The following is a 24,182-nucleotide window of genomic DNA, read 5'->3' as shown; positions in this document are numbered from 1 at the left end:
CGGAAGCAGGTTGGAAGTCTCAAAGTGAGTAGGTAGTGTCAAAAGAATGCCTCCTAGCCCTTTATAGGACCCGTAGTCCCCACGGCTTCTTTGGTCCCACCGCACACACAATCCATATATGGTATCTAGCGCAGGTTCGGTTAAAATGTGCAGGACTTACCACACAAATGACACCACTGTGGGACTTACAAAAACTCGGAAGACTCAGGAACAGTAAAGGGTTCCAAAACTGGGATAACATTGGTATTTCCACAGTTAGGAGATCTCTGGAAGAGGGGTGCGGTGGTTGAGTTCACGTACTTAGAAACCCAGTACGGCATGGCGCAGACAGAGGTGTAGCTGGGACATAGGTGTGGAAACAGCAAGTGCAGGTCTGTGGCTGGAAGGGGCCATGATGGCGCCCGCCAGAGACCTGTTAGCGGAGACCTCTGATCCCTCCTTGATCGACAGAGGAGTGCAGCGGAGCTGGAGCGGATTACCCCCTGGGCCACTATTGGGGGAGAGATGGGCATGGAGAAGACAGCGGTAGCGCGCTGGAGTGCACTAGGTCAAAGTAAAGTGTGGCCTGAGTCGTGGCCGCCATTTGCTACAGCGGCAGCGGTGGGCTCCGGTGAGTCCCGAGTTCCTCCCCGTGCTAGATATTTGCAGGAGTGGTCATCCTACCGGCAGCGGTGGCTTCAACCTGAGGCGTCGCACTCCCCAGAGACACTAGCGGGGTGGAGATGGTGTGAGACCATTCCCCCATTGGCCGTACGGGAGACTGAGGGGTGGCGGCTGCCCGTTTGTGTGATCGGTGCCGTTGGAGGGGCACACCAGCCTATTACATTGCACCGAAGGCCTCGGAAAGAGGAGCATGTGCCCCCCGATACGGGAGTCTCATGATGAGTACTGGCAGGCCTGTTTCTGCTGCACCGCTCAGCCTGCAAGGTGCGGACACAGTGACCTGCCAGCCCGCCCAGTCCCATTCCTGGGCTGCGCCCTGGAGCCACGGTGGATACCCCGCCGACACACAGACCTCTTCCTTGGGCAAAGTGTGGCGCCCTTAGGGTGGCATAAAGTGGGAGAAGCTGTGGCCTACAGTGTACAACAGTCCCTGCTATACCTGGTCCTAGCAGTGGCCTAGTCGCCTTGGGGGGGAGCACATTGCGCGGCGTCCACAAACTCTACACACCCAGACAAAGCCCCTTCAGCTTTTGGTTTGCTGTTAACACCACCATTCACTCTCCGTCATGGGCCGGAATAAACCAGCAGGCCTTGGTCAGGCTAACCAAATTGACAAATATGCAGTCGCCATGGGATGAGAGTAGGGGGTGATGGATAGTGGCCCGCAGGAAGACCCAAAGGACAGCGGCCCGGACCCCTCCTTGATAGACATCATGAAGGACATCAGGGATTTTCGGGGGACCCCGGGGCATAAATTAGAGACTCTGCGACTGAGGAAGTAAACCACCTGCACGCGGACTTCAGGAAAATGTCCAAGAAGGTGTCCGCGGCCGAGACTGGCATCGGGGGTCTTCAGTCCAAGACCAAATGCCTGGAAGAACAAGTTTCTACCCTCACGAAAAACCAGGCTGATATTTATGCTTGGCTGGAGGATGATGAAGAACGGGCCCGGCGTAAGAACATTCGCATAGTGGAGGTACCGGAGTGGATGGAAGGTCCATCAATGGACTGGTTCATAGAGGACCTGGTGCTAAACCATCTAAAGCCCAAACGCCTATCGAACGTCTTCTCTGTCGAACGGGATCACAGGGCATTGGGGGGAAAGCCCCGACCTGGTGTGCCTTCCCGCACGATCATCGCCCGCATCCTGAATTTTAGAGATAGAGACGCTATCCTGCAGGCTGCACATGTGCATGGGGATCTCCAGTTGGAGAATGCTACTATCCGCTTCCTTCCAGACTTTACACTCCGGGTTCAGCGGTGCTCCTTCGATGGAGTGAAGAAGGTCCTCAGAGACCAGGAGTGAAGTACATGATGCTCTTCCCGGCTAGACTCAAAATCTTGGATGGAGGAAAAGCGTATTTCTTTGATGCGCCGTAAGAGATCAGTGACTCGTTGGAGGGTTGGCAAACTGTTGGTCGTAAGGGAGGACAGCAACGCACTGAGTCACACCAAAACGGAGAGGACACTGAGTTCAACGAAGGGCGGTCTGCAGGCAGCCAGAAGCAAAAGCAGCGGACAGTTAAGTGATCCTGGGGCAGTTTGAACATTGCTGAGGTCGCCAGTTGTCATCAAGCGTGCCTCTCTTACAAGTTCCTAACCGTGGGATGGAGGGCGGTGAATGATGAGGCTTCTGGGTGGTGAGGGCCAGCAGCCCACAATTGACTTTGACATTGCACAGCCTGCAGCTGCTGGTTGATATCTTTGTGTTTCCGGGGATTGGGGAGCCCAGGTGGGCTGGTACAGGGGGTGCTAACTTACAGTTTGCAGTGTGGGCATGTACCTTTCGATATCAGATATATAATTCTTCCTGTTGACTGCAATTTCACGGTTCCTCACAAAACTTTTTTCTATTATTATTGGGGCGACGGGCAATCTGCAAGTTTGACTGGTGGGAGGTTGGGGTCTCACCTAGCAGGGAGGGGGGAGTTGGGCTTTTGGTTTATCTGGTTCTGGGGGGTGGGGAAATTTTGGGAGGTGGGGCAGTTTGCTCGAGACCACAATCTTCATCAATGTTTGGGACTTGATCCTGGGGATACAGCAGGGATCAGGGATTGTCTGAAAGTGTTGACATGTTTTCCCGATGATGGGTGATCCAGCTAGAAGAAAGGTATGGACTTGGAACATCAATGGGCTTGGTAGTGAAATCAAACGCACACTAGTAATACAACATCTAAAGAGGCATTTCCCAGATGTAGTCCTACTCCAAGACTCACATCTATGGGGGAATAGGTGTAAAGCCGTAGATCGCTTTGGTTATAAAATGGTAGCCCACTCAGGGTTCACTTCCAGGTCATGAGGGGTGGGAATACTGATACTTAACACCCTGCCCCAGGTTATCTCAGGCACGTGGGCGCACAACGCGGGCTGCTTTACTGCGGTGGTGGGTAGATGGGAGGGGCATTTATTGGTACTCTGCTCATGGTATATATCCCCTGGCCTACACTCCACGTGCCTCTCAAAGTTGAGCTGGTTTCTGACGGATCTCCCCTCTGGAGTACTCCTTATTGGTGGGGACACAAACGCAGTCATGGATCCGGAACTGGACCGTTCCAGTTCCGAGACGGGCATACCGGGTGAAAGGGGCCTGGTAGACTTTGTCACGGCTCTGGAACTGTGCGACCTATGGCAGGCACATAACCCCTCGCTCAGGCAGTACACGTTTAACTCGGCACGGCACCGGTCCTTTTCCAGGATCGATCACTTCTTCACCCGTAATGATCAAATGGGAGAATTCAGTGACACTAAACATATGTCACGGGGGATTTCAGATCATTCCCCCATCTGCACCACTCTCAGAGGTCCGGTCGTTAACAGGGCGATCTTCCCGAGGATAGATAATAATAATAGTAATAACTGATACTGAAGTCCCTAGCACGCTGCTGAGGTCGCGGCTTGTGTATTTGCCTAAAATCTGCATTTTTTGCATTTTAAAATCGCCGTTTTGTCTGTGGTTTGAATGATCGATATTCTGCACAGTACAGCTTTTAAAAAACTTTAGCAATTTATGTTGTTTGCACGTTATTGGAATAATATCATTTGGGGGACCCTACTGCTTTAGACACCGCCTATCCCCCTGTTCCACCGCAGCTTGTGCTGTTTGTTGTGGAGGGAGCCAGCTAGCGCGGAACAGAGGAAGTGAAGCACACTCACTTCCGGGGGCCATTTTGGAGGAGCTGAGGGTCTAGTGGTTACACTAGGACCCTTAGCAGCCTCATATTTAGGGCGAGCATTCTTGGCGCGCTGCAGTAATAACGGATACTGAAGTCCCTAGCACGCTGCTGAGGTCGCGGCTTGTGTATTTGCCTAAAATCTGCATTTTTTGCATTTTAAAATCTCAGTTTTGTCTGTGGTTTGAATGATCGATATTCTGCACAGTACAGCTTTTAAAAAACGTTAGCAATTTATGTTGTTTGCACGTTATTGGAATAATATCATTTGGGGGAACCTACTGCTTTAGACACCGCCTATCTCCCCGTTCCACCGCAGCTTGTGCTGTTTGTTGTGGAGGGAGTCAGCTAGCGCGGAACAGAGGAAGTGAAGCACACTCACTTCCGGGGGCCATTTTGGAGGACCTGACGGTCTAGTGGTTACACTAGGACCCTTAGCAGCCTCCTATTTAAAGCTCACATGGAGCCGTCGCACAGCGTACGCGCGCATCGGGCGCACGAAGGTGCGCCAAAGGTAAGCCCGTCTGTGCCCGTCCGTGATGCCACCGGGCTGAGGGCCGATCATGCTGTCCAACAGTCCTCTAAACAGGGCTTGTCCAGGGAGTTCATACTATCCCTAAATAAAGGCGCCCCCCGGTGTTATAACGTGCTAAAGATAGATAAATGGGAAGGTCCTGTCGGATGTCGGCACTGCAAGACAGTGGTGGCCCCTGAACAGATTTGCTCAGGGAATAAAGGCTCCTTTGCTCTTCGGGGGGGGGGGGCTTATTAATGCCAGATCAATGTGTAAGAATGCGTCACATATATTCGATCTAATCACGGAAGAAGAGCTCGATTGGCTTCTTATTACAGAGACTTTGCTGAAAGTCTAGTGCAATCCAGATATCGCACGGGCTCTCCCGCCGGGCTACCTAATTCAAAGACTGGATAGGCAGGAGCAACGTGGGGGGGGGGGGCTCGCTATTATCTATCGCGATACCCTGAAGTGCACCACTTATGAACTACCAGATATCAAAGGGGCGGAGAGTATGGCCTTTTGTCTAAAGATTCATGAGTCCTTTGCACTCTCAGGTGCGCTAGTCTATCGCCCACCCGGTCCTCCAAAAGATTTTTTGGAAAGCATCGGGGAGGTTCTTAGCGACCTTGCCCTTAGATCTGCTAATTTCACACTGTTAGGAGATTTAAATGTGCATCTGGACTCGACCACTGATACGGGGGCGGGCTGCTTCAGGGATATAATCAATGTACTTGGGCTAACTCTGCTAACCCATGACTCCACACACAAAGCGGGGCATATGCTTGACCGTGTCTGTTCCAATTTAGTCCTTCTGAGGGTTAAGCCTCCTTGTGTACAAACATGGTCCAACCACAAACTCATCCCATTTGAGCTTGTTGTGGAAGGCAACCCGCCAGGGAAAGGCGCTAGCAAATCAGGTGAGCAAGCCAAACCCGGCTGGAAAAAGCTAATTGCCAACCCGGATAGCAGATAGCAGCAAGCCCACAATGACCGGCCATATGCTAACTGATAATAAACGCTTCTGTGATTGGATCACTGGGCTTAGTGGGTCTTTGGATCCCACAAGCTCAGGCAAGACACACGGAGCGAAAAAAGCTTCTGCACCATGGTTCTCATTGTTTTTAAAGGAAAAATTAGGCGAAGTTAGAGCGCTGGAACGGAGATGGCGCTGAAATTATGATACGGCCGAGCTCAGTATTTACAAATCGGCTCGGCGGCAGTATCACGCTTTGATTAAACTTGCAAAAAAAGCATACTATCTGGAAGCCATCTCTTCCGCGGACAATAGACAGAAAGAAATTTTTAGGAAAGTCAATAGCTATAGGAACCCTGGAGTACTTTCGCAAGACATTCCACCCTCTTTGACTCTATGTAATGTCATTGCTAACCATTTCGAGCAAAAGATACAGGACATAATCAGAGACTTTCCTCAACCGGCGCCCCCCCCTCTCCCCCCCTGGATGGGATGAATGGGGAGGACACGGAAAGAGTCCGGTTTAAAAAGTTTTGCCCTGTGGGGCTAGAGGAGTCCCGTCTAGCCATCCTTTCTAGTAAATCGGGCTCACCCTTTGATCCCTCTACTCCGCGGTTTCAACAAGCAATAATAGACTCGGTGAATCCTCTCATTAATGCTATCATTACCACATCAATGGCTACCGCCGAGATACCTAGTGACTGGAAATTAGCTGCCGTTAAACCTTTACAGAAAAAACCCTCAGTAGATCCGGCAAATCTCTCTAACCTTCGCCCCATCTCCTTAATTCCAGTGTTATTTACACTCACCGAAACATTTGTGAATAAACAACTCACTGAATTTCTAGAAGGAAATAATATTCTGCATTCCCATCAGGCAGGGTTTAGGGCCCAGCATTCGACAGAATCTGCCCTCCTCTTCACTGTGGAGACCGTGCGGGATGCCATCGACCAGGGGAAGAAAGCCGTACTGATCCTGCTTGATCTATCGGCGGCGTTTGATAGTGTCACATACCATACTGATCGACTGTCTAGTAACATCAGGGATAGCAGGAACTGTACTGGCATGGCTAACAAACTTCCTTAACCAGAGGCGGCAAGTTACCGTACGAGGCGAGTTCTGCTCTGAGGAGAAGGTTCTGATGTCGGGGGTGCCGCAGGGCTCCAGTTTGAGCCCTGTACTTTTTAATCTGTATATGGTCCCCCTAATCGAACTAATTTCTTCTTTTCAGATCAGTACGATCTCGTATGCTGACGACACTCAGCTTATCCTAGTACTGGACCGGGAGCTGCCCGGAGCAGAAGAAAACCTTAAAAACTGCCTCGCAGCCACTTTTGACTGGATGAGGAATAATCATCTTAAGTGTAACTCGGGTAAAACCGAAATTCTGCCATTCGGGCAGCAAAACTTGTTTTCACCCAAACTATGGTGGCCGGAAGATGCAGAAGCCCCCCCAAATACCATTGCTGCCGCCCGCAATCTGGGCATCAAGTTTGACGACTCCCTCTCATTTAAGCAACAGGCCGTGACCGTGGCTGGCACCTGTTTTAACATCATTAGAGGTCTCAGAAAATTCTTTGACCTTCTGCCCTTGGATGCCAGGAAAACGGTGACGGTTGCACTGATAACATCTAGGCTGGATTACTGCAATAATCTGTATGTGGGAGCCAATCAATCCGTGCTCCACAGACTGCAGATGGTCCAGCACGCAGCCGCACGCCTTGTCCTCGGCTGGCCAAGGAAGTCGTCCGCCTCGGCCGCGCTCAAAGCCCTCCACTGGTTGCCAATACATAAGCGTATCCTGTTTAAACTGCTGGTAATCACCTTCAGAGCCTTCCATTCGCAAGGACCTAAATATCATGCTAATGGTTTCAGGCGCTATGCACCTTCACGGGTCCTTAGGTCATCAAACCTGAACCTACTGGTGGTCCACCAAGGGAGGAAAATCCCTTGTAGTGATGGGATCTAGGGCTTGGAACAAGCTTCCCCCAAAATTGCGACAATGCACCACTGAGAACCAATTCAGGAAAGGGCTGAAAACATGGATCTTTACACTCACTGATACAGCTTGTAATGTCTTAGTATAAGCGCGTAGGACTTCTGAACTCCATCTGTCAGCGGCCTGATCCATCTGGCTACGATACACAGCGCCAAGATGCTCCTTGGAGTGATAGCCGCGCTATAAAAATGTGACATTACATTACATTACATAGATCCGTGGCGCCTCTGGGATCCAACAATAGAGGGGAAACTTTGTGAGGGTTCCAAGCTGTACTTTGAGGAGAACCAAGGGTCAGTGGAGTCCCAAATTACTTTGTGGGAGGCCTATATGACGGTGCTGAGGGGATTAGCTCAGGCGCTAATTGGGGCGCAGAAAAAGGAAGAGTCTCTCCAGATCCGACTGTTGGAGAGAGAAATTGAGCATCTGGAGGGTGATAGTGCAACTACCTCCTCTGTGGACCTCCGCCACAGATGCTGGCCACACAGCACCGGATTTATGATGTGGGCAACAAGGCACTGAACCTACTAACATGGTTGCAATGCTGTGATAGGGACCGCTCGTGGATGTCCGGAGTGAGGGATGCATCTGGTTCTCTCTGCTCGACTCACATGGACATAGCAGAGGCCTTCACGGCACATTTTGAGCGAGTATACTCTCCAATATGCACTAGGACCGAGAATGATTGTGCAGAATTTCTACTGGACTTCACACTATGCATGTTGTCAACGGAAATGACTAAACGGCTCGAAGCAGATTTTACGGAGGAGGAGCTTAGTCATGCTCTAAACTCCCTGTAATCAGGGAAAGCTTCCGGGCCTAACAGGCTTCCAATAGCGATCTATAAAAAACAAGCCACGATCGTAATAGCCCCCCTTCTTAAGAAGTTTAATGAGGCGCGTGTGTCAGGGAGGCTCCCCCCTGATCAGAGAGAAGCTATGATTGTAGTGATTCATAAAGCAGGAAAGCCGGCGGACCAGTGCGATTCTTACCGTCCAATATTTCTAATAAATGTGGAGGCCAAGGTTCTTGCCAAAGTCCTGGCGGATAGGTTGGTGTCTGTTATAACGGAGTTGGTACACGTTGACCAATACGGGTTTATGCCCCGTAGAAGCACCAGCCATATTCTACGCCGACTATATGGGGTGCTATGTATGACGGAAGGTGTTGGGGATACTCAAACTGGGTTGATGGCACCGGACGCCTCGATGGCCTTTGATAGCATCGAATGGCCCTATCTGTTCACGGTACTCCAGAGATTAGGCTTTGGTACGATCTTCTGCAGTTGGGTAAGACTCCTCTACGAACATCCAAAGGCCCGTGTGGGGGTCAATGGGACAATATCTAGGGCTTTTTCCCTATGGAGAGGGACCAGGCAGGGCTGCCCCCTATCTCCCCCCTCTTCGCATTTGCATAGGAACCACTGGCCCATGGATCAGGAGGGACCCCACGATTTGGGGCCTGGTGGTGACTGAGGGGTGGGAAGAGCGGATATCCCTCTACGCCGACGATATCATTCAATTGGGGAGACAATACCACTCGATGGCCCAAGTGTTACATATTTTTTTTAAACAAACTTTATTGTCAATTTGCACAATAAACGCAGGGCTCTGTACCCCAGAGGCCACTGCAGTATCCAGTTATACATTTGCATGACCACAATTGACCTTTTTTATAAACAAAACAGCCAAAATCTTTAACGTTGAGTGTCGTTCTGGATGTCAACCCCACTCACCCCAACTACCCCAAGTGTTACATATTTTACAGCTGTTCGACAGCTATTCTGGCTATACCATCAACTGGTCGAAGTCCGTGATTTTCCCATTGTCTTGTCATCCCCCTCGAATCCCATCTCGATATTCGGCCCGGTGGTTATCGAGGGGTTTAAATACTTAGGAGTCTACGTTATTCGAGACAAGGAGTTTTTTGCTAGAAATCTCGAACCCCAGCTGAATCGTCTGAGTGACGATGTATGTCACTGGCATACCCTTCCACTCTCTCTCATGGACAGGGCAGCTTTATTTAAAATGCTTACATTGCCAGGGCTCATATACATTTTACAGAACACACCATACCCTGTTCCCCCAATCGTGTTTAAACAAATATCACAGGCGGTGCGGATCTTGTTGTGGGATAGAGTGTCCCCTAGGATTGCGTTGCATAAGCTACAAAGGGGAGTATTCGATGAAGGACTGGCGCTCCCAGATGTCAAATTATATTACTGGGCCTACCAACTTCAGGGATAAATGACTGGGTGTATACGGATAGCAGCGAACCTGTCTACAGGGTAGAAAAGAATGGCTATGACTAGGGACAATTGTGAACCTCTTCTTTATGCCCCACGGCCACAGACAGCATAGCCTGAGCACACCAGGGAAGTGCTGCAGTGTTGGAGAGAGGCTAATAAACTTCTAGGGTGGACGGGCACACTGACCAGGAGAATACCACTGTGGCTAGGGGAGCAATTGCGGGCGGTGACCGCTTTAACAGGCTTTTAGGGGTGGCAATTGATTGGCATTGAATATCTAGGGGATGTCTGGTAAGGGGATTCCCCCCGCTCCTTTGAGTACCTCCAAAGGGAATACAACCTACACCACTCACAGAGAGATCATCATATACGACTCCTGCACGCCCTACGATCCCATATACCGAGTGGTACATCCATTCCGGAATACACCCCGATTGAAGATAGGTTGTTGCTTCACCCCATAACAGAGAAACCCACATCTACAATCTATCGTAAAAGAATAAATAATATTCCCGATCCCCTAGTCACCCTTAGAGCAGCTTGGGCCAAAGATCCTGGAAGCATAGAAGAAGAAGACTGGCAGGATGCGCTCCAGAGTCCTTGACAGACTCCAAACCATTTGAGGTTCAGACTGGTGCAGCTAAATAACCTTCACCGTACCTACTACCCTCGCACACACCTTTATGCATGGGGCAGGAGCCAAACGGCGTCATATGTACGGGGTTGTCAACAGGAGGGAACCCTCTTGTCAACAGGAGGGCACCCTCTTTCATATCCTATGGGAGTGTCCGGAGATTATCCCTTTCTCAACGAAGGTCACTGACACCATGTCTGGTGTAGTGGGAGAGACAGATCAGATGGAGCCGAAGTGGCTTTTATTGATGATTTAAGGGGACACTGAATGGTCTAGGTATGTAGAAATATGTCTGGCCCTGGCAGCGGGAGTAGCGAAATGAAATATTGCTAGGGGGTGGGGAGCGCAGATACCCCAGCAATGAGAAAAATGGAAGCGGGACCTCGACTGGTGCCAAAGGGCTGAAGATACTATATACAAAAGTAGGGGGTGTACTGAAAAATGGAGGAAAGTGTGGGTGCCCTGGTGGAAGAACAGAGAAAATGGAGCACTCATAGAGGGGGAGAAGTGATGGAGATTGCCGATAGCCCCTGTGGTTCCAGGACGATTATTTTCCTGTTAACTCTTTTGATAACTCCCAATGTGGTATATAGACACTGTAAAGTACTGTATGGTCTCATGAGCATTGTTAATAAAAAAAAAAGAATTAAGGTGGACAAGAAGAAGCAACTTGCCCAATGAAGCTTGAGGAAGATGGAGAACTTTTGCTGACTCTGCCTTCACTGTATCCGAGGACTGCAACTCATTGATCAGACCACAGGGAATTAATTTTCACCGCAAGGGATGGAGCTCTCTGTCCATTACCAAGCTGTTGCACTCATCATAAACTGCTGAGGAAAGAAAGAAGTTCGACAACCAATATGAGCCTCACAAGAGTGGCTGCTGCTTGCTCCATGCAGAGAATGACTGCATATCTGCGCTCTACTCGTTTCTAAGAATCAACAGGCCACGGTAACCAACAAATACCTCATCCTTCTCCGCTGTCAGATATAAGTGAATCTAAAAAGAATACCAGGAGTTGTTAAATATCAAGGGATTCATGAAAATAATTACCCCAAGTAGCCACAAGGCATCTCTAAGGGCTGTCTGGTCAGCAACCACTTGAGATTGCAAACTGGACTTCAGGAGTGTAGGATTCCAAGTTCTACTCATCCACGGAGGCCGTGATTTGAATAATTCTTCTAAAAGGAACAAAAAAACAGCAGAGATATTGTTATTTAATAATCATAGTGTATTCTGAGTGACATTAAGAAGCACAGAGCAAACATCAATGTATGCAAACTAGGGAAAGAATATTCTGGAAGCAATCCACATTGAAACACACAATGCTTTCCATCAATAACTTCAAAATCTTAAAAGTATGTTAGCAAAAAAAAAACAGTAACTCTTTTTGCACTTTGTGATGTTTAAGGAATACATTTCACAATGTGTAATTGTTCAAAACAAAGTTCTACTTTACGAAGATATTTACTTTATAGATATTACATTTGAGTGTCTTTGTTTTAAGATTGTGCACTGTACATTTGGGGAGAATACAAATCCTGGAAAAACAGGCTTCAAATCCTAATGTAGGTTCTTAAAATGTATTCAATAACAGTAATTCTGTATTTCTGAAGCTTATGTTAACTGCTAACATCAAAAAAAGAACTCTGTCAAGGCAATGCACCACGAACATAAAACTTAAGTACTTCCAGTGAGACTGCCAAATTGAGAAGCAGACATAGGCATACTCTAGAGCTAAAACCTTTCTTTCGGCCATTAGCTGGAGGCAGGACAGGGTTTAGATCATAATGAGGTTTACTATAATGCAAGTCTAGGATTGCGTATATGCTTACAGTACGCTGCGTGTTTTAGAGAACAAAGAGTAAGCGGCCAGGTAGTGATCAACATCTAGACCAACCACATGGCACCACATCAGTAGGCTTAAAGAGAGGAGATTTTGGTAAGAGGAATAGGAAGGAAGGACACAAGAATGAAGGATTCTGAACTCCTGCCCATATACCACCAGGGGGACTTTGGCGACTTCTTTGCAGGCCTTGAAAATCAAGAAACACTCACACTTGCCATCTGATGTGAGAGGTTCATACCGTAATGATAACCTGTGAATTTGATGATAATATCTCATACTGAAATCGGATTCTTGCAATGTTGAATCACAGTAAATTACCACATTTCTAGGCTGGAGATTTTCCGGTATTTATTGATGTGGCCGCTGGCCAATCCATTACATTGTATATATTACTTAATAAAGCCTTGGGAGTATGAACTTGTTATCTTCATATTTTGATCATCAAGAAGAATAAAGACTTAAACACAGTCAAATGGTAGTTCTATGGACTTTAATTTTAGAATCCATCAGGTTAATTGTGGTACCTCCATCCAAGTGATATAACAAAAGCACTTGGGCATTTCTCCTCACTGTAATTGGTGAACCTCATAGGAATACCCCTCCTCCTTCAAAGAGTCCCCTGGGACCTCCTCTTTTCTTTCATTGGGGTATAGCTATTCAACAAAAGGTGCTCGCCTATACTGCTTCTGCGTGGAGTTGCCCTGGGCTTCTTCCATGTTGTTTCTCATACAAGGCATCCTCTTTTTGGTTTGACGCTTTACATTGATGAGAATAGGAGCATGTGGCTATCTCTTGGTGGGTTATTATACTTCCTCTGTCCATGAGACGCTGTTGGGAGCTGCTTCACTGGGTTGTTCCTGAATGGGCGGGGAGGGGAAAGGGAAGTTTGTGGGAATGTTAATAACTCTGTTTTTCTGTCACTTTTGATACGACCAGCCCTACCCCTTGAGCCTAGAGCCAGGTCAACCATTATGAGAAATACAACTTTGCACTCTCTATCAATGCTATGACCCCAGAGAGGGTACTGTCTTTGATTGCTTTAACGAAATGCTAATAAACATTAGGGGTTATTAGTTTTGAATGTATACATCACCTAAACAAGCTTGGCAGATTATGTGTAAGGAGCAGTGTCTGAGTGTTCATGACTGAACACTGAGGGGGTACTATTGTTTAAGGCATGATATCCTTTAGTGATCTAATGCGGGGGTGGATCAATATCTAAAAGGATTGTGCTTTTGGCCATCTTTATAGGCCTGTTCTTTGAAACCAAACATTGGGTGCAAATCTAACTCACAGTTCAGGATCCAGGATATAAGCAGAAATCTCAAACTAATCTGCTTTAAAATTGTCCTCAGAAGTCATCCTCAAAGTTGTGGTGTACAAAAGTAGATTTGAACCTTATTTCCAGTTAGTTGATGGGTTTCTTGACTAAGGAATGCAAAAGATCATGAACTTTGTTTGTTTGTAGTAACACACTGCACAAATGGAAGTTGAAGGAGTTCCTTGATTATGCGACTAAGCGCTTCGCGTCTTCCAAGCAACTGATTTCTCAAACTGTCACTTCTCACATAGTAACTTCAACATTTCACGTTCTACTGATGCCATTACTTCCATTACATCACCTCTACACAACCCTTAGGAAATCTGGGAAGTACTGACCTGTGTTTCCCAAAGGGACTTTGTGATTACAATCTAAAACATAAAACCACTGGCGAGCTATGTGATCATAATTTCTCCAAACACTGATTTAACGTGTTCCATGCGTCGGATCGCCCCCGGCTGTCTGACATCACGGTGGGCGTATGCGTTGGACGGCTGCGGGCCGTCCAATTTACGCACACGTAGAATCCGCCTGCTCAGAGGGAAAATTTGCGCCGCAGTGAACGGGTTAAATTGTGATCTCAGAAATGACACCATTCATGACATCACATTATCAAAAAATATGCTTTCTGTGATGTCCTCTGTGCGAGTTTACGTGAAGTGTTAAGTCTGGGTTAATCCTAACGGATTCATTTCGTTTTGATTCTTTGGATGGAACCATTACATCATTTAAACCAAAGATTAATAGATTTTCTTTTTAGGATAAGTGCTTGCAATTTGTCTCACCTTTCTCTCTGTGTCTGGTGGGCATGGCCTTTGGCTAGGCGTATGGGTTCTGTCAACAAGTCCTCAAAATCCACAAGCTGCACACAATCCCCAGGCACCAGAATTCACTGAACATGGCCTTCAGCCATATTCAGCTGGCTCTCAGTGCAAGATGTGGGCTTAGGCTTTACTGTTGTCCTACACCAAGAGTAGGAACATGTGGCTATCTCTTGGTGGGTTATTATACTTCCTCTGTCCATGAGACACTGTTGGGAGCTGCTTCACTGGGTTGCTCCTGAATGGGCAGGGAGGGAAAAGGAAAGTTTGTGGGAATGTTAATAACACTGTTTTTCTGTCACTTTTGATACGACCAGCCCTACCCCTTGAGACTAGAGCCAGGTCAACCATTATGAGAAATACAACTTTGCACTCTCTATCAATGCTATGACCCCAGAGAGGGTACTGTCTTTGATTGCTTTAACGAAATGCTAATAAACATTAGGGGTTATTAGTTTTGAATGTATACATCACCTAAACAAGCTTGGCAGATTATGTGTAAAGAGCAGTGTGAGTGTTCATGACTGAACACTGAGAGGGTACTATTGTTTAAGGCATGATATCCTTTGGTGATCTAATGCGGGGGTGGATCAATATCTAAAAGGATTGTGCTTTTGGCCATCTTTATAGGCCTGCTCTTTGAAACCACACATTGGGTGCAAATCTAACTCACAGTTCAGGATCCAGGATATAAGCAGAAATCTCAAACTAATCTGCTTTAAAATTGTCCTCAGAAATCATCCTCAAAATTGTGGTGTACAAAAGTAGATTTGAACCTTATTTCCAGTTAGTTGATGGGTTTCTTGACTAAGGAATGCAAAAGATCATGAACTTTGTTTGTTTGTAGTAACACACTGCACAAATGGAAGTTGAAGGAGTTCCTTGATTATGCGACTAAGCGCTTCGCGTCTTCCAAGCAACTGATTTCTCAAACTGTCACTTCTCACATAGTAACTTCAACATTTCACGTTCTACTGATGCCATTACTTCCATTACATCACCTCTACACAACCCTTAGGAAATCTGGGAAGTACTGACCTGTGTTTCCCAAAGGGACTTTGTGATTACAATCTAACACATAAAACCACTGGCGAGCTATTTGATCATAATTTCTCCAAACACTGATTTAACGTGTTCCATGCGTCGGATCGCCCCCGGCCGTCTGAGTTGGGCGTATGCGTTGGACGGCTGCGGGCCGCCCAATTTACGCACACGTAGAATCCGCCTGCTCAGAGGGAAAATTTGCGCCACAGTGAACGGGTTAAATTGTGATCTCAGAAATGTCACCATTGATGACAACACATTATCAAAAAATATGCTTTCTGTGATGTCCTCTGTGCGAGTTTACGTGAAGTGTTAAGTCTGGGTTAATCCTAACGGATTCATTTCGTTTTGATTCTTTGGATGGAACCATTACATCATTTAAACAAAAGATTAATAGATTTTCTTTTTAGGATAAGTGCTTGCAATTTGTCTCACCTTTCTCTCTGTGTCTGGTGGGCATGGCCTTTGGCTAGGCGTATGGGTTCTGTCAACAAGTCCTCAAAATCCACAAGCTGCACACAATCCCCAGGCACCAGAATTCACTGAACATGGCCTTCAGCCATATTCAGCTGGCTCTCAGTGCAAGATGTGGGCTTAGGCTTTACTGTTGTCCTACACCAAGAACTCCTTGACAAAGCGTGCCCAGCTGCTCAAAGTATTATTTAAAGCAAATAAGCCAACATTTCCCTATCAGTGGATAGAATTGGAAAACAGCAATTGTCTGCAGTCTAATCAATGTTAGCAATGATGTTAATAATATTTAAATGTGATGTCACAAGTGATCTCATATATAGTGCTAGCTCTGCATAATGATAAAGACTGCTGATATTACACTCCTGATCAATCCATATCCTAATAGGCTTTATTGTAACAATTGCAATACCAATATCATGTCAATGTCTCTGCAATAAATACAGAGAAACAAAAGGTTTATTGCCACTGTCATGAAGTAGGTGGGAAAATAGCAATGTTTAGTCGCTTTTTCTCTGTGGGTGCTGCTTCTTTTTGTGTCTGTCAAAGGCCAGGACGTCACTGGATTTTTTTGCCTAGTGCATAAATGGAGGTTCTGATAGGAGTCAACAGCCCAGACACTTCTACATCGACTATTTGTATAGGTGAATGTTTGCCACAGATGATTTCTGGTGCAGTCCCCAAGTCATCTGAAGGTACACAATCTGTTTGGCAGGGTAGAAGAGAATAGGGTAAATTGTATACTGTTAACTGCCTATGTCCTTCTTAACCAGCACAAACCCCAGCTGACGATTGGGTGGGAAAAAAGATAATCCACATTCAATAACAACCTCTGGGTGAAGTCATGGAGCTAGAGAGGGCCGCCTGCCACAAGGTAAGTGCTCTCCAGCTTCTGGACAAAGGCAAACAATAAGGTCATTAGCACCTTCTTGTTAAGCCAGGAAAGGAAGATCTTCTCTTAGCCAAACACAGTCCAGCTATCATTTCATGGGCGGGTTAAGGTGTGCTTGGTCAGGGCTCTGAGTTACACCAAACAAAGGACCATATATGTGGAAAGCATTAGTATTATGTTGAGTTTGCTGTAATCCTGTTAATAGTTTTTTTTACCATAGCAGAGAGAAAAATTCCAAGATTTTGGAGCCCTCTCTATAAAAGTTAGAGGTTTAATTTTTTAGGACAGTTTTGTGCAGGCAACTTCTTTTTTATCTTTCAGAAAAATCTAGCCTTCCTGGAAAACAAATGAAGGAGCTAAGGATAACAACGCTTTAGAGAAATATGCCACTCACCAAGGCTTGAATGGTGATAGGAAAAGGAAACTAAAGGACTTGCCTATAACTGTTCCTGTTTTGTGACGGAGAAATAAGGTTCTTCCAAAAACTAGAATATTATTATTTTCACTTTTCACCCAAGTGACAGGAGAGCAGTAGTATGGAGGAATTCCTACACATGCATTGGTAACTCCTAGCCCAAAACTCTGACTCACCTGTGAACCATGTCCTTCCTTAATTAATACTAGCTGCTTAGCAGTCTCCACGTCTAACATGAAACACTATTCCTACTGTAGATCACAAAGAGAAGCTCAATGAACATGTACACTATGGTAGGGACTTAAACTTTGAAAATTGACTTCTTCTTCCTAAAGTTAATTGGTGTCTAGGTCATTGCTGGGATTTCAACTAGCTCCCAATCACATTGCTCCGGTAGAGAAAGAGTCAAAGACAACATAGTGGCTTGGGGTATTGAGTCAAAGACAACATAGTGGCTTGGGGTATTGTCTCTTTAGGTCTGTCTAAAGGAGGCCAGATAACCTAAGGCACAACTAAACAAAAGAGCAGTGTTTATGTCCTTGCAGAATGCTTTTTGTGCTTTCTTTAAATGTGTGTGTCTGGTCACCTCAGGAAGGGACGTAGAAGCATGGGGTCTCGCTGCTGAGTCAGAAGTGGCAACAAGAGCAGAACATCGCCATTTTAACGACTCCTTGGCAGTATTATGCATTATGAAAATATTATGCCCCATTCTAAGCTCGGTGGTCAGAGAAGGGGCCGTTGTTTCGCGATCAAAAGACAATCGTTCCTCTCCTAAGTACCAGATGTAAAGGAGACACTAACCCACATCAACATGAAGGCACATTAAAAAGTACACATGACTACAGGTTCCAAGCCACACTGTAAAACTAGGGTAAGCTTCTCTGTCTGCAAATGGAAGCGGTCTGCACAGGCCATGCAGCTCTGGGCACATCTGATTTGTAACTATTTTTGGAACCAATTGCTGGCTCTGCTACAAAGTGGAAAAGAGGTTCTCACAGATGAAAATACTAAATATGGAAGTATTAGAGAGCAAATATGTAGCCAGCTAACTGCATTGCAGTGCTTATGCAATTTCTCAGAAATTTGTATAGGTCTCCTACTGGGTTTCATTCAGCTTTGGCAGTCAGTTCCCAGAATTATGTAGGACTTTGCTAATGAAACATTACAACAATATATACACTTCTAAGATTTGAAAAGTATAAAATAAATGATATTCGTAATAGCACAGTTCTGAAGTGAATAACAGGTGACTATTCTTAATAGTATATTGTTCTTTCGAAGCATTTTCTTTGGTCAGCTTTGTTGAGAAACTGTTTGCTTACGGTTTCGTTTTAAAGTACTGATATCCGCTAAAACACAATCATTTCTTAATTTGTGTTGGTGCTTGCAGGTGGTGGGCACCAGCACTCATTTTTGGGGACAGGGACTTTTTTTTTCATTATCAGAGCAACAGAAAGCAAGACATAAAAGCGAGAAGGGAATAGGAAAAAAAACATAGGAATACAGCGACATGGACAGAAAGCAGCAATGAAACACAATCTGGAGGGGTGAGATAAAGAAACAGCAGGAATAGGCTGTTGGTAGAAAGATGCATGAGGATAATTCGCGATTAGGCAGCTTTGATATTCTGCAAGCCGACATTTTGCAATGCTGGTGGCTGGCTTCTAAGACACACTTTGGGACCCGGTCCCTGCAATTATTTTTTAGGATAAACTATGGATTGTGCATAATCAGAGTGGATACAAAAACGGCGAAAAAAGACATGTTAATTGCTACTTACTTTTATGTAGGGCTAATCTCTCCCGCAGCATTTTTCGCAGCAATTTTTCTCTTTGCTTTTCCTCTTGCTCTTCACTGGCCTCCTTGGGTTCATTAAGAGTCCCATAGATATCTGCAGCCTCTCGTGGGGTTAGATAATCCAGGCTGGTTGCACAGGCAATATAATGTCGCTTCCAGGCGCTGTATTCATTGTCTGGTGGGGCATAGGGCAAAAACCATCCAAACTTTGTGCATTTAGGAATCCACAGGCAATCCTTTAATACGGGTATAAAATGAATCGAAATTAGTTATTGTTCAATATTTTTCTTGCAGAAAATACACAGAAAAAATATATTCTCCGCAACAATGTATAAACACAATAGCCATGTATCCTGAAAAGACAGCATTATTTTCCATAGACCATTCCATGGTCTTCTAGCCAAGGTTACAAATTCACAAAGGGCTGTAACAAAAAGAGACAAACATGCATGTCATAAACTCCACTGATGTAGTAATGTTTTTAAAATACATTTAGGTACAAGTAGGATGATGTATGTACTGCATAGATTAGGCTTCTAAGTGTAAGATATACACATATATTAGGTACTAGAAGTTATTCTCAGTTCGGATAATAAACCAGTCTCATAAGGTTTCCACTTTTAATCTTTTAATTTCGTTCCTCATGAACTATTCTTTTTCACTAGCTTACTCTTTCTACACACATTGTGTAAATACTGCATGGGTTAGTTGCACTTCCTCAACCATTTCAGCATCGAGAGAGCTTTGGATGACAGTGCACTCTTAAAAAAAAACTATTTTAACATAACATCACACCAAGCCTTTCTACTGCCACTTTACCTAAAGCATGCACAACAGCAAAAAACTAAAATAGGTTCAGTAGGTTAAGAAGGATGTTCAGTCATTCCATGACAGGAACCCACACCAAGCCCAAGCATGCTCACACTATTTCTCACACACGTCTCGTATGAATAAAATACTATAAAGATACAGCATGTCTTCCCTCCAATGCCACTTTAAAATATTCTGCCATGCTCGCAACCCATTTTCAAATATTTTTATGGCAACCTCTTTCCAGACTTAATAGTCCTTCCAACATCTAATGCATAGCCACTCCTGCCCCCGACAGTGCCTCTTTTACCTCTAGAGGGTTTCGATATGTCTCGGTTAGCTGTGATTAGACCCATGGTTAGCAGTGTTCTAGCGTCTCTGGCCAAGTCGAAGTTTGCAACAAAACCCAAAAGAGACCACTTAGGTCCCAACTCCAATTCCCAGCCCAGCACCCTTGCAAACCCTAAAACCTTTATGGATCACTTTGCAGATCCAAACAGACTGGAAGAAACGTCCCAGCTCCTTGAGACATCTCAGACCGTTTGGGAAGTGGCTGTGTTTCTTCTTCCATAGTGGTCTTCTTTGAATAAATGTTTGATGCAAATAAGGAGACTGAATCAATCGGAGCTTGGCTAAAACTGCCTTTCCTCATATCACTCTTTTTTGCTTATATCCAGGTCTCCCTCCTAGTGTTTCTTGAATGCCCTAATGTATCTAAAGCATTTACAACAAAAGGCCTAAATGTCTGGAAATTCAGTTTTATGGTTTAACTTTATCAATTTCCATGACACAAATGCCATTGCTTACAACCATCTGGCCGGGCCAGCGAGGAACACTAATCTGATTCAACTCAAACAAAATAACAGAAAACCTCCCAAACTAATGCTTCCTTGCTCCCCACCCCACTTCACATTAGACGTCTAAATCATCTTAACTTTTTAGCCTAACTTAGCTTACACTTTTTTGTTTGCGTACTAGTTGCATTCGAAGAGGGTTGTCAGATGTTTATTTTAAGTTTAGTCTCCCGGACGTAGTTACTGTATTATGTGAAAAATATCTTCTGGAATGAGTTGGTGTACATTAAATATCTAGGAAAGGTTAATTATCTATAGTCACAAGAGAGTATTACAATAGATGGGGCTAATCGGTCTTGCAATTAATTAAATATTCTATGAAGAGAGAGTGTCCAACACCCTTACCATCGGGACCCTGTGATGCCCCGGTGAATGTGCTAAAATTAGTTATATAGCTGTGACTATGGCAGATATCAGATGCCTATCTATCAGAAATAAGTTTTGAAGAATAGTTAATCAGTTACATGTTTTACTTCCACTGGGTTATACTGTTGTGTATGTAACATTATAGGTTACGTGTACGGAAGGGCATTTTGTAAAATGTATTACTTGCTTAGTGATCATGCTATTTTATGTTATAGATTTCAACTGTGCCCATGGCTTGCACTGTCAGAGTCTATGTACCTTTACACCATGATATAGAGGATTCCATCTCTGAACGGAGCGTGATTTCTAGTTGTTCAGATGGAATCCTACGTAGTGTAGGTGTGCTCCTTTTGCCTTTTCCGGCCATATGCATCTTTTAGTGGGTAGAAGTGTTTGATGAGTGGGGTTGGAAACTGTTATCAACTAGGGTGCATGTCATCTGATTAGATTTGGATGTGCACTGCGCATCTAGCAGTTTGTGAGCAGTGAAGTAGGTAAAATGATGGTGTCCTGCTAATGATCCACACTACCTCTTTGCCATATGAACTGCAAGATGTTAGCTGGGGTTTGAAGTAATATGGGCTACTGTAGCACTGTACTGGTTTTGTGGAGATTAAAGTGATGATATAACCTTAGTGAAATTCAGCTATAAGGAATCTCTGAGCTGTGTGGATATATGTACGGTGGTCTACCTAATGGGCTCTGTATGAGAAAGTATATGTTCTGTTTTAGGTTTATGATGTTGTGAGCTTATTGATATACATCTATACACTAGAACCGAACTCTGTTGTGTGTGTACAGGAAATGTTCTCTGTAATTCGTTCCGCTGATATTTGTCAGTGTGTGGTGTTTCCAAGTGGTTGGAGGACACAGGTTTTGAAGCGGGTGCGGTAGCAAAACAATGTTGGATGGATGTGAGTTATCCTAGTTTGATCTGATGTAGGGTGTGTTTGTTAATACTTTATAGGTACTGTATTGTATCGTAGCATTTGTACAGACCTTGCTACCCCTATGAGGGGTGCTACAGCCCTTATCCACACACATAGCAAGCTACACTATATAGGGTGTGTGGATGAAAGAATTTGTTTTGTTTTGTTTTGAGCATATTTGGGAAGTGTTTTCATGTTGTGCGTGATAACATCTGGGGTGCAGTTATCCTGCTAAGGGATACAGCACCTGGCAGTGTGATGGGTGTGGTTATGTGAGCAAGACACACAAATTATAATTGATATAAGGACTAACACAAACACGCCTCTCATAGATACCAATCTGGGCACAAGGGCAGCAGAATGCTCAAGGTGAGTAAACCAAAAAAGAGGGGGCAATCAGTGAAGGCCCAGTACACAATATGGAAATACATGCCAAGCAGAGATGGAGTTGTGAACGAGTAAAAGGATGCCAGAATGACAAAAATTGGAATTGGTGACAAAAGCAATGGTCATGCTTTTCTTTAAGGCAAAGATACTAGTCTCCTGCTGACCAAATACATCTGAAGAAGAAATTGGAAGACCAATCAAGGATAGCAACCTGAGCAGAAACTGCACAATATTTAAAAGGCATACTACTCCTGCTAGGACAAAGGAAGCCAAATGTTTGAGCGGGGATTCATACAAAAAAAGCCTCTCTCAAGCTTTCAAAGCTGGATGAGCATCAGTAGGGTGAGACTTTTTGGGTGGTGGTTCAGACACAAGCCAGAAAAATACCATGCACATGCGAAGATGTGTGACAGAGCGTTTGGTCTATGTCTTGACCTGCAGTACTAGAGCAAGTCGGTTTGTTGTTTTACTTTTCTGGCCTTACCCCTCCATGCGATTCCATTACTTTTCTTGGATCTCAGAGACTCGCATACGTTCTAGTTTACATAAGGATGCATCCTCTTGGTCTTCTAGAATTTCCTCTCAAACAGATTCCACTTTCAATATCAGTAGTGCATAATATTTTAAGTTACATGGTTCCGGGGAGATTTTAACACACATTTAACACTTGTTAAGGGGTTTTACTGCTCTAAGCAGGTGGTTAAATGCGGGCCAGTACTTTGGGGGAGGGAGGGTGTTGGGTAAAGTAGGGGATCCAAGGGGAAGCTTCAAGCTTTTTAGCAGGGAAAGTGATGCATGCTTTTGCCGTTAGAAATTAAAATGTCATTATACTTGGCTGCCAGGGCCCTCCGTGTACATGAAAACTATGTAAAATAACAGTCATATGTTGATAACCAGGAAATGCTAATATACTATGTGCAAAAAAAACAAACCCAAAAAATGTGGCTGCTAAAAGTCTCATGCAATTTTTCCGGACAGGTTTTTCCACATCCTGTAAACCTGAGTGAAGAAAATCTTAACAACTGAGATGTAGAGAAATTAACAGAAGCATGCCATAATTTAGTTCAGTCTGACTTGTAAACTGGCCATAGGTAGTGAAAGGAATCTTACTCTGATTCCATTGTTCCAGGTAGGCATCACCATGGTATAGATTTTGTACTTCTAAATTTGTACAATGGTTGCCCAGCTCTTCTGGGCCATCTGGTCCCAACATTCTGAGCATTCCCCTTGCAAAGATATACCCTGTAAAGTGCCTTTATCTGTATAATAATATTAAAGTACTGTGAGCTCTGCCCGCCGGAAAAAAAATCAGACTACTCCCTAACACCCTGAGGCTGATAGCATTTTTTGGGGCTAGCCCAGCTGGAACCCTGGCCACTTGGTCACATGGTCTGAAATAAATATATTTGTTAGTTTTTATTTTCTGTGGCAGGAAGGCAGTCCCACCATACTAATGAGAAGCTCTTTGTCTCATTAAGTTTAGTTGAATATGGTTGGGAGAGAAGGTTGAATCTCCTTCAGGCAGGAAAATTAATATAATAACTATAAGCTCATGATTAAGTGTTCATAGACATAACTGACAAATCTTCGCAGAGATTTGTCCAACAGGTTCTTAGATCGCTAGTAAGTCATCCAAAAAAGCAGCCAAAAGTCTGACTTTATGGGCACCCAAAAAACCATTAGCAAAAGATCCTGCTTTGGCACATAAACCAGCCCACATGAACAAGTATGAAAGGCTAAAGAGGGGCTTAATAGCCACGGAGTAAACACCAAAAATCAAAATCCTCCGGAGAAGATGAAGACTAATACGGTCACTATCCACTGGCAGAGGGCTCCAAACCTCAAGACGCATTCTTAAACAACGAGAAGGCAAATTCTGATAATAAGGAATCCTCCACAGGCTTGAAGGAGTAACAAGAGAATACCCATACGTGTTTCTTAAGGGGGATAAAAGATGGTACCTGGTCATAAGCATGTCTGCACAAACCACTTGTAAAAAGGGGTCAAGAGCTGCCTACTGAG

At 45.0% G+C, this 24,182-nt stretch overlaps 1 protein-coding gene across 1 annotated transcript in view; it reads right to left on the bottom strand.

The window, feature by feature from the left end:
- The window catches only part of ECT2L (epithelial cell transforming 2 like), a 449,543-nt gene that overhangs the window by 354,391 nt on the left and 70,970 nt on the right, over positions 1–24,182 (bottom strand). Inside the window, exons 4-5 of the mRNA XM_078649356.1 lie at positions 18,798–19,050; positions 11,258–11,385 (exon numbers count right to left, since the gene is read on the bottom strand). Of these exons, the coding sequence (XP_078505482.1) occupies positions 11,258–11,385; positions 18,798–19,050 (381 nt within the window). The remainder of the gene's footprint in view (positions 1–11,257; positions 11,386–18,797; positions 19,051–24,182) is intronic.

This window comes from Lissotriton helveticus, chromosome 6, assembly GCF_964261635.1.
Source record: "Lissotriton helveticus chromosome 6, aLisHel1.1, whole genome shotgun sequence".
In the NCBI taxonomy this organism is placed as follows: domain Eukaryota; kingdom Metazoa; phylum Chordata; class Amphibia; order Caudata; family Salamandridae; genus Lissotriton; species Lissotriton helveticus.
Note: the sequence above shows the minus strand (reverse complement) of the source record. Positions and strands in the feature narration are given on the sequence as shown.